This window comes from Microcaecilia unicolor, chromosome 3 (genome assembly GCF_901765095.1).
Source record: "Microcaecilia unicolor chromosome 3, aMicUni1.1, whole genome shotgun sequence".
Classification (NCBI taxonomy): domain Eukaryota; kingdom Metazoa; phylum Chordata; class Amphibia; order Gymnophiona; family Siphonopidae; genus Microcaecilia; species Microcaecilia unicolor.
This window is the reverse complement of record NC_044033.1, coordinates 247,508,226-247,523,596: the sequence shown is the minus strand read 5'-3', so window position 1 is coordinate 247,523,596 and position 15,371 is coordinate 247,508,226. Positions and strand designations below refer to the sequence as shown.

General features: G+C 50.3%; 1 protein-coding gene across 1 annotated transcript in view; it reads right to left on the bottom strand.

The window, feature by feature from the left end:
• The window catches only part of TRIM28 (tripartite motif containing 28), a 159,662-nt gene that overhangs the window by 113,859 nt on the left and 30,432 nt on the right, over window positions 1–15,371 (bottom strand). Inside the window, exon 3 of the mRNA XM_030197655.1 lies at window positions 4,031–4,163. Coding sequence (XP_030053515.1) covers window positions 4,031–4,163 — 133 coding nt within the window. The remainder of the gene's footprint in view (window positions 1–4,030; window positions 4,164–15,371) is intronic.

Sequence of the window (15,371 nt, the reverse complement as noted above, 5' to 3'; positions counted from 1 at the left end):
AAAGTCGGCCTATACGTTTAGCGCTCCCGCAATGTGAGCCGCCGTCAACAGCAGAAGACGGCCCTCCACCCAACTGCAAATCAGAGCCGCCTCCTTCGCTAGCGGAGCACTTTTCGTCCCCCCCTGCCGATTGACATAGGCCACCGCCGTCGCGTTGTCTGAAAGGACTCGTACCAGCTGCCTGTGGAGAAGCTCAGCGAACGATGCAAGCGCCAACCGGATTGCTCGAAGTTCGAGAAGATTGAGCCGTAGCTTGGACTACTCCTGCGACCAAATGCCCTGTGCGGCATGCCCGAGACAGTGAGCCCCCCATCCCGCTAGACTGGCATCAGTCGTCACTACACGCCATTCTGGCGTGGCCAGAGGCATTCCCCAAAACAAATTCTCCGCCTTGAGCCACCACCGAAGAGCAAAACGAGCTCGCGGGGACCAGGGAATTGATTGGGTAATCCTCTGACAGGGTAGACCAGTGATCGAGAAGATGCCATTGCAAAGGACGCATGTGACTTCGAGCCCAAGGAATGACCTCGAGCGTCGCCGCCATCGAGCCCAACACCTGGACATAATCCCAGGCCCTTGGAACCGGAATCTGAAGAATGGCACAAATTTGCTTCACCAATTTCAACTGTCGCTGTTCCGTGAGAAACACTCTGCCCATCTGTGTATCTAGACAGACTCCTAAGTATTCCAGAGTCTGAGTTGGATCTAGATGACTCTTTTGTAGATTGATCACCCAATCCAGCAACCGCAGAAGATCTGTCACCTTCTGAGTAGCCTGAACACACTCTGATTGAGACGGAGCCCGGATCAACCAGTCGTCGAGATACGGGTGAACCTGCAGACCTCTGGTACGCAGAAAGACCGCTACCACCACCATCACCTTGGAAAACGTGCGAGGGGCCGTGGCCAATCCAAAAGGCATGGCTCTGAACTGGAAATGCTGACCCAATACTGCAAACCGCAGGAACCTTTCATGAGGTGGCCAAATGGGAATGTGTTAGTAAGCCTCCTTTAGGTCGATAGCCGCCAAAAACTCCCGGCTGCACCGCCACCAATACTGAATGCGTTTCCATCCGGAAGTGACAGACTGCAAGGGCCTTGCTGACTTCTTTTAGATCCAACACCGGACGACAGGCTCCGTCTTTCTTTGGCACCACAAAGTAAATAGAGTAGCGACCTTGCCCTACTTCGTCCTCCAGCACGGGAACCACTGCCTCTAACCGAATAAGTTCTGCCAAGGTGGCCCGCACTGCTGCACACTTTATTGGCGACTTGCACGGAGACTGCACAAAACTGTCTCCTAACATACGTGCAAACTCCAGTTTGTAGCCATCTCGAATAATGTCCAGCACCCATTCGTCTGTAGTCACCCTGGCCCATTCCTCTCCAAATTGGGACAGCTGTCCTATCGGTGGAGAGGACTGAGCCAGGGCCCCATCATTGTGCACCTCTACCTCCTGACTGACCTCGGGGAGTGACAGGCTGAATTTTACGCTCTTGACGAAAGGGCTGCTGTTTCTGAGAGAAGCAGGACTTTTGAAAACTGCCGACTCTCCCAGGATGATACCGCTTTGCCTCCTTAAATTGTGGACGAAGATATCTGCCCTGGGATTTTGACCTATATCCTCTGGCAACCGACCTTTGGAATCTCCAAGGTCCTTAACAATCTGCTCTAGTTCTTGACCAAACAGAAGCTTCCCCTTAAAGGGTAACCGTGCCAACCTAGACTTAGAAGGCAAATCCGCGGCCCAATGCTTCAACCAAATCCAACGCCTAGCCGCTACTGCAAGAGAAACTCCTTTAGCGGACGCCTGAAGGATATCATATAATATATCCGCTAGGTAGGCCAACCCCGACTCCAGGAGAGGGAGAACTTCAAACAAATCCTCCGGTGACACCGTCTTCTGTACCCATGACAGGCACGCTCTAGCCGCGTACGAACCGCAAACGAGGCCTGTAAGGTCAAGGCCGCCATCTCAAACGAAGCCTTGACCGCCGCCTCAAGCTTTTTCTCCTGTGGATCTCTTAAGAGCCGCCCCACCTTCGGTCTTTTTAGCCACCGCCGAGATCAAAGAATCCACTACCGGCATGCGCAAGGACTAAATCTTCCTGCCTCAGGGACAAAGCTTATCCATAGCCCGGGCCACCCGGAGACTAGCCTCAGGAGTATCCCATTGGGCCCGAATGAGAACGTGCATCGCTTCATGAATATAAATGGATTGCGGCGGCGCCCTAGTGCCCAACATAACAGGAGCACTAACCGCGACCGGCACTGCGGGCTCCGGCGGTGACAAATTCAATACCTGCAATGTGTGCACAATAAAGGCATGTAATTCATCTCTTCTAAAGAGCCTAGCCACAGTAGGGTCGTCCCCGTCACCCGCGGGAAGCTCCCCCTCTTCCAGGGTCTCTGGCCAGGACTCCCCTGATCCCTGGTCACCCTCGAACTCCGAGTGACCCGATTTGTCTCCCGCAGCTTCTTCAAATTCTAAGCTGGACCTTTTTGAAGGTTTGGTAGGCAGATCAGCACAAGCTGTCACCGGAGCCCCTAAAATGGCCGCCGCAGGGAGAGTACCCTCAGAACGCAGCAAAAACGCGTTGTGCATAAGCACGAATTCAGGGGAAAACCCCCGCATCCCCGATTGTTCCGGGATAGAAACCGCGTTAACATCGCCAGATGCGACTGCCGCTGGACTCGCTACAACACTTTCCTGAACTTGCGCTCCCAGCGAAAAAATGGCGCCGGCGGCACGCGCAGGCCCGGGTTTACACTTTCCCGCCAAGCCCGAAGCATTGCCATCAGACGTCTCGGAGCCTAACATGCGGTCTCCGTGTTCTGCCTCGGGCTTCCCCAACACCGCGGGACAGGCCTCACAGACCCCCGACGCCGACCTCCGCGCCCCGCAGCGCAAACAGCGCTTGACCACTTCCGACGGAACTGACATAGCAAAAGAGCCTTACCTCCTCAGTCACAGCCCTGCTCACGTTCCAGCAAATTTAGACTGACGTGGAGAAGTTCCGATCGCTTTCGTTTGTTTTGGGTTTTGTTTGGGTTTTTTTTTTTTAAGAGGCAGGAGACCACTACAGCCAAGTACAAGAAATTGCTCAGGCTGACAGGGGGAGAAGGGTAGGGACCTGGCACCACCACGTGTATCCCAAATGTGCTCCAGCACCTCAACCCCACCAGAAGCTCTACACACCCGAGGGAACGGGATAGGAGCCTCAGATCACAGAGCTGCACAGAATGCTCCTCCCTACTACCTGCTTAGATAGAGAGAATACTGAAGAGAGGATGGCTGCACATGCTCAATAGAGCCAAACTTCTGAGTTCTCTCTATCTAACCTGCTGGAGGAGGGGCATAACCCACAAGTCTCTGGATTGATCTGAGGACGCTATGGAAATATTTTACCTGGGGAAAGAAAATGGCCATTTAGTAATATTTTTTCCTATTTAACCACAATAAAAACATCTGCCCTCCTATTCCATGGCTTTATAACCTCTGTGGGACACAAATCAGTGTACACTACAATTATACTACCCAGGTGCAAAAAGCACCAAGTTGTAGCTAAGATTATTTGCTGCTTATGAAATATAAATAAAAGGCTGGGGAACAGTGCTCCACCCTAGGAAGCCAAACATTTACTATCCCCACTCTATGAAGAATGGTTTCATTAACAGGGAGAACATAATTGGTGGTACTGGAAGCTGTGAGAGTGTGCAAGGGGGCTAACACAAACACAGAGCAAAAGACACTGACAGATTCATGATCAAATAGTATGGTGCAGGGGATCTGGTTCCACCCTCCAGGAACAAGAAAAAAAAACCACAGGATTAGAACCCAAAATTGAAGTCCCTAACCCTCTGCAACTCTATACTGCTCTGAGTTTGCCCATATGGCTATTTCTAACCCTTCCCTCCCATCCCCAATGTAGAAACATCTGATAAGATTCTCTGCTTCACTACTGAAAGGTAAAAGGCATTTGTCTCAGGCTGCATGCACTTTGTAAAAAGGAAAGATGGAGCAGTTACCTGTAACTCTTACTGTGTGATCTTTGGTGTACTTCACTCTCTGGTGGGCCTCTACACAAGTCTCACACAGCCACTCTGAGCACTCAATACAGTAACTTGTGGCCACAGCATTATCCTCACAGCTGGTGCACCTCTGGAAAAAAAGCAGTCAGCAAAGTGGGTCAAGTCTCCTATTTGAGTACAGCTTCAAATCAAGTTAAGCAGACTTCACTGTAGCATCATCTGATTCAGCTTCAAAAGCTTAATGAAGCCAGGACTCATTCTAGAGATACTTCTGAAACATTAAAATATACCAAAATGTCACACATCACTGCTGAATATTAAGTCAATGTGAAAGGGGTAATAAATCTGGTAGGCCAAAAGCTATATAACTAGGGCTGCATTTCAATTAAAATTTGTAATTGTGCCATTAAAGTTGAGGCTTAGCCAGCTGTTTAAGGGGGGGGGGGGAAAGAGGCGGAGCATACATTTCCTCACCCCCCCCCCCCCAATTAGAACTCATACATTTGCTAGTGGGGATGCCAGTAGAAAAAAATCCACTGCCGAAGCGTCCCCCTTCCACATTGTGCTGCCTCAGGAGTGAGGAAGTCAGCAGGATACAATCAGCCCTCAATGCCGGCACTCTGAGCATGCTTAGGGGGTGCAAGCGTTGGTAGTTGGAGGCACCCTGTTGATTTCCTTGCTCCTGAGGCAGTACAAGGAGGAAGGGGGTGACCAGGCAGCGAATTCATTTGGCTGGCAGGGATTCAGCCACCCCATCAACCACTGAACAGGTACAGCAGCTTTGGAGAGAGCCTTCACCCATTCTCACCCCAAGTGAGGAGTAGCCTAGTGGTTAGTGCAGTGGACTTTGATCCTGGGGAACTGAGTTCGATTCCCACTGCAGCTCCTTGTGACTCTGGGCAAGTCACTTAACCCTCCATTGCCCCATGTAAGCCACATTGAGCCTGCCATGAGCGGGAAAGCACGGGGTACAAATGTAACAAAATAAAATAAAAAATATTCAGGTACTTATTTTGTACCAGGGGCAATGGAGGGTTAAGTGACTTGCCCAGAGTCACAAGGAGCTGCCTGTACCTGAAGTGGGAAACGAACTCAATTCCTCAGTTCCCCAGGACCAAAGTCCACCACCCTAACCAATATGTAAACCGCTTCGAATGTAGTCGCAAAAACCTCAGAAAGGCGGTATATGAAGTCCCATTCCCCTTCCTTTCACCCATTTTCTCAAATATGCCTTCACTCCCTTGCCCATCCGCCAAGTCTTCACCCTGCAGCAGAAGCGTATTGAAACGTTGCCTCGGCCTGAATCAGGCCTTTCTTTCAGACAACAGGAAGTTGCACCAGAAAGGGGCAGGACGAGTCTGCAGGGCAAAGACTTAACACAGTAAACAGGGAAGGGAAAGAAGAGCTGCCAGCAGTCCAGGAGTAGAGGAAGAGATGCCAAACCAGGTGTACAACCAGGGGAGGGAGGGCAGTTAATCACTTTTTGTTTTTTTTATCGCAATAAATGTGCAGCGCTAGTCTTAACCGCTAGCTTCCTTGAGTCCTGTTAAAGTAACATCCTAATACCTTAACTGTAAACAGTGAAACTGGTCTGACTGCCTACAACTGAGTGGGATATACTCCTTATGAGTGAAACAGCACAGCAGTTACTTCTAGTGTTACTGTACCAAAAGGACCCAATAACCAGACTTCATCCCACAAGCAAGAGAACTGTCACCAGGATATCAAGTCACTTGCCTTCTGGAATATGGAGAAATTAGTTATTACGGCCTAATTTGCTTTCCTTTAGTCCCTCCGGACTGGCCCAGAATGTGACTGATGGGTTGTGCACGCCTTCCAGCAGGTGAAGACTGAACTGACTCTAGAGAGAGCCAATAAGAGCCCCTGCCAGTTAGAAACAGATCCAGATCGTAACAAAGCAGAAGAATAGAGAAGAGTTACATTCAGTGCATCTGTGAACCTGAGCGGCCACCGACACCATATTAACAAACAGCATGTGCCTTTTTTTTTTTGCAAGAAAAATGCAACTGCAAACGTACAATGCAGCTCGAAATAAAACCAAACTTCCACGTGGTGACTAATCCGAGGGAGGGATCTGGGCCGGTCCGGAGGAAAAAAGAAAAGCAAATTAGCAGGTAAGAACTAATTTCTCCTTCCTTAGCGTCCCTCCGGACCGGTCCAGAATGTGACTGATGGGAAGTAAAGCAGTATCTTTATGGGAGGGACCCTAGTAAACCGGCAATGAGAACCTTTGCACCAAAAACGGCATCCTGACTCTAAACATCCAATCTGCAATGCTTCGAGAAGGAATGCAAGGAAGTCACCGCCTTACAGATGTCCAAAGGGGACTCCAGGAAGCACTCTGCCCATGATGCCGCCTGCCCTCCAGTAGAGAGGACTTTCACACCTAGAAATCGTGGGTATAGAAGCCTTGCACACTTTACAACATCATCCAACCAGCAAAACAGAAGATCCGTCCTACGAAATTCCTCTGTAGTCTTCAAATAGTGCTTCAGAACCCTCTGACATTGAGGAACTTTAAGAGATGCTGATCCTCTGAACCGGAGGAAGAATCTAGCATAGGCAAAACCACCAACTGGGACAAATGAAACCTAGACAAAACCTTAGAGAGAAAAGAAGGGATGGGGTGTACCAATACTTGGTCTTTAGCAAACTCCAAAAACGGAGACTGACAAGAAAGAGCCTGCGACTCAGACACCCTCCTAGCCGAGAAAATGGCTACCAAAAATACCACCTCGAGCGTCAAATCCTTCAAAGTACAGGACACCAAAGGCTCAAAGGATGTCCTCGTGAGAACCAAATTAAGATCCCATCGTGTAAAGAAAGTCGGGGGAGGGAGAACGTATGAAACTCACCCCGCATAAAAACAGAGAAATATCCGGATGGCTAGCTAGGGCTTTCCCCTGCAACACACCTACGAAAACAGGACAAGGCTGCAATTTGCACTTTAAGCGAGGCCAGAACCAGACCTTTGTCAAAACCTAGTTGTAAAAAATTTAAGATCTGTGCCACTGAAGCACAAAAGGGTGAGATGTGTATGTGTGCAGATCAGCACACCACGCCTCAAAAACTCTCCAAGTCCTGATATAATTAAGAGGAGTAGATCAACACCATGACGAACCATGAATCATGGCAACCACGTTCGCTGAGTACCATTTCTTCCTCAACCGCACCCGCTGAAGAGACAAGCTGTAAGACAAAATCGACCTGGGTCTGGATGACCTACCGGACCATGGACCAGGAGACTGACAGCCTCTGGAAACTTGAGAGGAGAGCCAACAAGAAGGCACAGGAGATTGGCGTACCAAGATCTTTGGGGCCAATCCAGCATCACCAGGATCACCTGGCTTCTGTTCGCCTCGATCTTCTGAAGTAGGCGCCCTATTAGAGGCCATGTAGGAAAAGTATAAAGAAGCCCTGCCGGCCAAGGCTGCAAAAATAAATCCACTCCCTGTGGTTCGAGATCTTTTCAGCAACTGAAATACAAAAGCACCTTCACACTGAAACAGGCAAAGAGATCTGTGACCGGAACCCCAAGCAATCTACGACCGCTTGAAACACCATCTCACTGACAGCCCTTTCCCTGGGATCCAGAGTATGTGTGACTGAAAAACGTCTGCCTGAACATTCTCCGTCCCCACTACGTGGGACGCTGAAAGAGTGACCAGATGTAATTCTGGCCAGCTCATGAGCTGTGCTGTTTCCTGTTCCAACTGGCAACTCCTCGTTCCCCCCTTGTCAATTGACATAACTGATTCGCCTGCCAGAAGAGGACGATATAGCGCCAGCTGAAATCACTCTGGTTTCCAATAGGTTGACTGAACAGGACATATCTGGCCGAGACCAAATACCCTGTAAATACGGATCCTGGTAGTGCGCTCCCCAGCCCTTGAGGCTGGTTACTGTCCTCCCCTTGGATAGGATGGTCGTCTGAAGCCACCAGCAGTAGATGCTGCGCTCCCACGTTGGCAGTGACAATTTTCTCTGCATGAATCCCTCTGAGGCGACCACCTGGAGAGAAGGAACTTTTGAAGAATTCTCATGTATGCTCTGGCCTAAGGCACTGCCTCTATCGTCACTGCCATGGAGCTCAACATTTAAAAGTAGTCCCTTGCACATGGCACCGATCTCTGCAGAAACTGTTGAATTTGCCAACTGTAACTTGAGAATTCAGGCCCGGGGAAGAAACGCTCAACCCTGCCGAGTGTCCGAGCACCCCGCCCAGATAATCCAGTGGCTGAGACGGTTGTAGAAAATTCTCTTGCGAGTTGACTAAGGGACTGTAAGAACTGCACCACACGATCTGTGGTCTGTATACTCTCCTGATATGACTTCACACTGATCAGCCAATCATCCAGGTAAGGATGAATGAGAAATTAGATCTTACCTGCTAATTTGCTTTCCTTGAGTTTCTCCAGACCATTCCCGACAAGTGGGCAATAAGCACTCCTGCCAGCAGGAGACTGAGAATTGAGTAGTGACACCTGTATAAGGGGCTATGCAACACTGACCTGCTCAGTGTTTCTAATAGCCAAGCACCATACAAAAATCACAAAAATCCAGAAACAGAAAAACATAACTAAACTCCCTTCAAGAACCCCCGGAAGGAAGAGAGCACCAGTCATCCAACCAAATAAAACTGTGACATCAAAGTAGCCGCTTGCAGTCCCAGAAGTATCAGGCAACCCACCACAGTGACACACTCCTCCGAGGCAGAGTTTGGGAATGGTCTGGAGAGACTCAAGGAAAGCAAATTAGCAGGTAAGATCTAATTTCTCCTTCCTTATCATCTGCTCCAGACCATTCCCGACAAGTGGGAAGTGCCCAAGCAGTACTCACTGAAGGTTTGAAATTCCCCGGACCAACACAAATGTCCCAAAAGAAGCGTCCTGCCGGGACTGAACATCCAACTGGTAATGCCTGACAGAGGACCAAGTTGCCACCTGCGGAGGAACAAGAGAATGTTCTGCCCAAGAGGAAGCCCAAGCATGCGTACAATGCGCCTGCAACACGACAGGCGCATCCTTACCCTGCAATAGAGATGCCACAGCCTATTTAATCCAGGGAGCGATGGATGCCCTCGAAGACGCCTCCCCTTTCCGCAGACCGCAAAACAAGACAAAAAAATGACCCGACTTACGAAACTCTGCCGTCCGAACATAACACTTCAGCGCCCTATGGACATCAAGCCTATACAAGGAAGGAGACTCCTCATGAAAAAGATGGCAAAGAAGGTAAAATTATGTCTTACCTGATAATTTTCTTTCCATTAGTCCTTCAGATCAATCCAGAGGCGTGTGGGTTGCGCCCCTCCTCCAGCAGGTTAGAGAGAACACTGAAGTTTCCCTCTAGAGAGCATGTGCAGCCTCACTAACTTCAGTATACACAATACCAAAGCAGTAACAAACAAGATACAGTCTCCTGCCTCTAGAACTGCAGCCGAACCTGGGAGAATACTCCCCGCTGCCAAATTGAAAGTAGTAAATGAATTTGCAATCGCCCAAACTTATTAACCGATCAACAAACCCAGAACGTGAACAGAACCAACTGATAAACTTTTCTGAAAACACGAGTTTGCATTACAGGGAGGGCCTCTGGATTGATCTGAAGGACTAATGGAAAGAAAATTATCAGGTAAGACATAATTTTACCTTCCATATCGTCCTGTCAGATCAATCCAGAGACATGTGGGATGTACCAAAGCAATCCTCAGACAGGGTGGGACCGAACACCGGCCGCCAACGCCGAAGGCCCAAAGATCGCATCCTGACGCGCTGCGACATCAATCCGATAATATTTCGAGAATGTATGCACTGACGACCACGTTGCCGCCTTCGAGATATCCTCCCATGGAACCAGACTAGACTCTGCAAACTACGTCGCTTGCGCCCTTGTGGAATGTGCTTTTACGCTTTTACGATATGCCGAGGAAATCCTTAAGCCACCTAGAAATTGTCGCTTTAGAGGCCTGCAAACAGGATGAAGAGGTGATCTGTCTTCCGAAATGAATTAGTTGCCTCCAGGTATGCACACAAGGCTCTCCGAACATCCAGACAACGTAAAGCCCTAAAATCGTGAGAATAATCTTCCCGCTTGAAAGATGGTAAAACCACCTCTTGGCTAAGATGAAAACGCGTAACCAATTTAGGCAGAAAAGAGGGAACTGTCCGAACTGAAACCCCTGCCTCCGAAAACCTAAGGAAGGGATCTCTGCATGAGAGTGTCTGAAGCTCCGATAGCCACCTAGCGGAAGTCATTGCCACAAGAAAGACTGTCTTCAACGTAAGATCCTTCAAGGAAGACTCTTTGAGGGGTTCAAACGGAGGCCATTGCAACGCCCGCAGGACCAGGTTCAAATTCCACGCCGGCACTACCGGAACTCGAGGCGGCCTCAACTGACCTACACCACGTAAAAAACGAACCACATCCGGATGAGAGGCCAAGGAATGCCTCTCCAACCGGCCCCTAAAACAGGCTAACGCCGCCACCTGTACCTTCAGAGTGCTAAGTGACAGCTGTTTGTCCAAACCCTGTTGTAAAAAGGCCAAAATAGAGCCTAGAGAAGCTGACTGCGGCGACAATCCAGCCAACTCACATCAGGAAACAAACGTCCTCCAAACTCTCGCATACGCCATCGATGTAGATCACTTATGCGCATGTAACATTGTGGTAATAAAGTCCTCCGGATAGCCTTTACGCCTCAGACGCGACCTTTCAATAGCCAGGCCGTAAGCCAAAAGTGAGCAGAATCCTGCATGGTCACCGGACCCTGCCAGTGAAGATCCTTCAGATGAGCTAGGTGGACCGGATCGTCGATTAGACTAATATCTGCATACCACAGACGTCTGGGCCAATCCGGAGCCACCAGAATCACCGGTCCCAGATGCCGAGCTATCCTGCCCACCGTCCAACCTATCATCAGCCACGGAGGAAAGACAAAGAAGTTCTAGTGGCCACTGCTGAAGAAGAGCATCCACGCCGTCGGAACCGACCTCTCTGGCCCTGCTGAAAACTCTGGCCACCTTGGCATTGGAGGAGCGAGCCATCAGATCCATCACCGGCTGTTCCCATTGCTCCAAAATCAGACGAAAGGCAGACTGGGACAGAACCCACTCTCCCGCGTCCAAACGATTGCAACTGAGGAAGTCGGCCTGAACATTTAAAGTTCCCGCTATATGAGCCGCCGACAACTGTGCCAACCTGCTCTCTGCCCATTGACACAGTATTGCCGCTCCTTTGCTAGAGGAGCGCTACTCGTCCCCCCCCCCCCCGACGATTGACATACGCCACTGCCGTCGCTTTGTCGGAGAGGACTCGTACTGGGCGATGTGCCAGAAACTTCTCGAATGCCTCCAGAGCCAACCGGATTGCTCGAAGCTCGAGAAGATTGATCTGCAGCTTGGACTCCTGCACCGACCAGGTCCCCTGCGCTAAGTGACCGAGACAATGAGCTCTCCAACCCGAGAGACTGGCATCCGTCGTCACCACACACCAATCGGGCGTGTCCAGAGGCATTCCCGAATCAAATTGTCCGACTTGAGTCACCAACGAAGGGCAAAACGAGCTTGCGGAGACCAGGGAAGCCGTATCGAGTAATCCTCGGATAGAGGAGACCACTGACTGAGAAGATGCCATTGCAGCGGGTGCATGTGACTCCGAGCCCAGGGGACCACCTCTATCGTCGCTGCCATTGATCCCAGAAGCTGAACATAATCCCAGGCCCTTGGAATCGGCTTCTGAAGAATGGATGACACCTGTTTCTCCAACTTGAAGTGATGCTGATCCGGTAGAAAAACTCTCCCCTGGGTGGTATCCAATTTCACCCCCAAATAGTCCAAAGTCTAAGATGGGACGAGATGGCTCTTCCGAAAGTTTATTACCCAACCCAAAGACTGAAGAAGAGCTATGACTTGCTGAGTGGCCCGCACACTCTCCGTGTAAGAAGGGGCTCGGATCAACCAGTCGTCGAGATAAGGGTGAACCTGCAAGCCTTTGGATCTTAAGTGAGCCGCCACGACTATCATAACTTTGGAGAACGTGCGAGGAGCCGTAGCTAGACCGAACGGCATAGCTCTGAACTGGAAATGCTTTCCCAAGATTGCGAAACGCAGAAATCTTTTATGAGGAGGCCAAATGGGAATATGCAAGTAAGCCTCCTTTAGATCGAGAGCTGTCAGGAACTCTCCGGGTTGCACCGCTGAAATAACTGACCGAAGGGTTTCCATCCTGAAGTGTTGCACAGCGAGGGCTTTGTTTACCGCTTTGAGATCCAACACTGGGCGGAAAGCATCTTCTTTCTTTGGCACCACAAAATAAATCGAGTAACGACCTCGCCCCACCTCGTCTGCCGGTACTGAGACTACAGCCCCCAGACGAAGTAGCTCCGCCAAGGTAGCCTTCACCGCTGCTGACTTTATTGGAGATTTGCACGGAGACTCGAGAAAACTGTCTGCGAGAGAGCGCACAAACTCCAGTTTGTAACCCTCTCGTATAATACTCAACACCCATTCGTCTGTGGTTACCCTGGCCCATTCCTCTCCAAAGTCGGACAGCCGTCCTCCTATCGGTGGAGAGGGCTGGACCAGGGCCCCATCATTGTGGGCCTCTAGCTCCAGACTGACCTCTGGGAGCTGTCTGCTGAATTTTACGTTCCTGCCGAAAGGGCTGTTGAAGTTTCTGAGAAAAACGGGACTTCGAAAAGCCTCCAACCTTTCCAGGCCTATATTTCTTAGCTTCCTTAAAACGCGGACGAAAAGTTCTCGCTTGGTTTTTGGATTTATCCTCAGGCAAACGACCCTTGGACTCCCCCAGGTCCTTAACAATCTGTTCCAGTTCTTGACCAAACAGCAATCTACCTTTAAATGGCAAGCACGCCAAGCGGGATTTAGAAGGAAGATCAGCTGCCCAATGTTTTAACCAAATCCAGCGCCTAGCCGATACCGCCAAAGAAACCCCTCCAGCGGAAGCCCTAAGAATATCATACAGGAGATCAGCCAAATAAGCCAAACCCGACTCTAAAAGAGGAAGGTATTCAATTAGGTCAACCGGCGACGCCGCTTTCTGCACCCAAGACAAGCACGCTCTAGCCACTATGACCCAGATACCAAAGCCTGCAAAGTCAAAGCGGCCACCTCAAAAGACGACTTGACCACCGCCTCGAGCTTCTTTTTTTGTGGGTCCCTAAGAGCCGCCCCACCTTCCACTGGCAAGGCAGTCTTCTTAGTAACTGCCGTAATCAGGGAATCCACCACCGGCAGTCTCAAGGAATCCAAATCTTCTTGGTGCAACGGACAAAGCTTGCCCATAGCCCGGGCCACCCTCAAACTAGCTTCAGGGGTTTCCCATTGAGCCTTAATTAGAACTTGCATGGCCTCATGAATATAAAAAGCCCTTGGCGGGGCTCTAGTACCTGACATAATGGACCCACTCACCGCAACTGGGACCGAAGGCTCCGGAGCCGAGAGATTTAAAATTTGAAGCGCTTGCACTATAAGAGCATGCAATTCTTCTCTCCTGAAAAGCCTCGCCGCAGTGGGATCATGCCCCTCAGCTGCGGGTAACTCTCCTTCTTTAAGGCCTCTGTGCCCGATTCCGCCGACGCTAATTCGCCCTCTACATCCGAGTGAGCCGAATCGTCGGCCATGGACTGCTCAAAGTCCAAACGAGACCTCTTGGCGTGCTGCAGCACCGGCTGTGGCTCTGACTCCACCTGGGTCCCCAAAATGGCCGCCGGTTGCCGATCGCCGCCCATAAGCAGCATAAACGCCTCATGCATAAGCAAAACGAACGCCGGAGAGAAACCGGACAACCCCGACTTGTCCAACGCTGCTCCCGCGCTGTTCTCCTGAACTGCATCTGCCCCAGCCGCCGCGTTCGCGGTTTCTGGCTTCTCACACCTGACACAAAAAATGGCGCTGGCGGAGGCACACGCCGAGCCGAGACCCGCGCTTCCCGCAAAACCTGCATCGCTTCGGAGCGCCCCATCGTAGCCCAACTCGCGGTCCTGATTCTCGGCCCCGGCCTGATTCAAATTTACAGAGCATGACTCACACCCCCCCGACGCTGACCGACGAGCTCCACAGCGCTTCAGACTCAGATGGCACAGACATGGTAAAAATTAAATTTTACTTACAGCACCTTGTTAGCCCTGCTCACGTTCAAAGTAAAGAACACTGAAATTGCTTCCAGCACTATCACACCCAGTGCTATTTTGCAGGCAATGCTGTTTAGTGAAAGGTATCTTTTTTTTTTTTTTTTTTGAAAAGAGGCAGGAGACTACCTTTCTGTAGATTTGTCCGGCTGAGAGGGGGAGAAGGGTAGGGACCTGGCACCACCAGGTGTATCCCCAATGTGCATCCACACCTCAACCCCACCAAAAGCTCAACACCCCCGAGGGAACGGGATAGGAGCCTTGGAATACAGAGCTGCACAGTATGCTCCTTCTACCTGCTAAGATAGAGAGAATACTGAAGTTAGTGAGGCTGCACATGCTCTCTAGAGGGAAACTTCAGTGTTCTCTCTATCTAACCTGCTGGAGGAGGAGCATAACCCACAGGTCTCTGGATTGATCTGACAGGACGATATGGAAATAAGACTAACATTAAAAGGAAAAATTACCTTGGGCAAAAAAAGGACGGAACTGGCCGCAAAGACACCTTCTCTTTACAGAAAACCAGAAAAGCTCCCATGATAGAGTCTACAACTACGAAATACGACACGTCAACGTGATGGCCACCAAAAATACCACCTCGAGAGAACGATCCTTGAGGGAGGCTTGCTGAAGAGCCTTGAAGGGGGCCTTAACTAAGGCCGACAACACCAAGTTCAAATACCAAGGAGGAACGACTAGCCGAACTGGTGGTCTCAACCGTCTGACCCCATGGAAAAACCTGAAAACTGGATGGAGAGCCAGAGACTTCCCCTGAATCGAGCCCCGAAAACAAGCCAGACCTACCAGTTGAACCTGAAAAGAAAATAACCACTCTTTTCCCAAATCACCCTCAAGGAATTCCAATAGCAAAGCCCACAGGAGAAGTACCTCTCGCTCTTCATACTAAGACTCAAAAATATGCCGAAGTCATAAGTAGGCCAAAGAGATGGAAAGCTTCCTAGAGGATACCAATCACCCCGGAAGAATACCCCTTCTTCAACTACCTTGCACACTCCAGTCAAGTTGTAAGCGAGAACAGAGCCACATCGGGTATGAGAACGGGACCCTACTGCAGCAGACCGCCCTCAAAGGGAAAATGAACTGTATTGTACACCTGCAACAGAACCAGATCACCATACTGCGGCCAGCTGGGCACTATGAGAACTA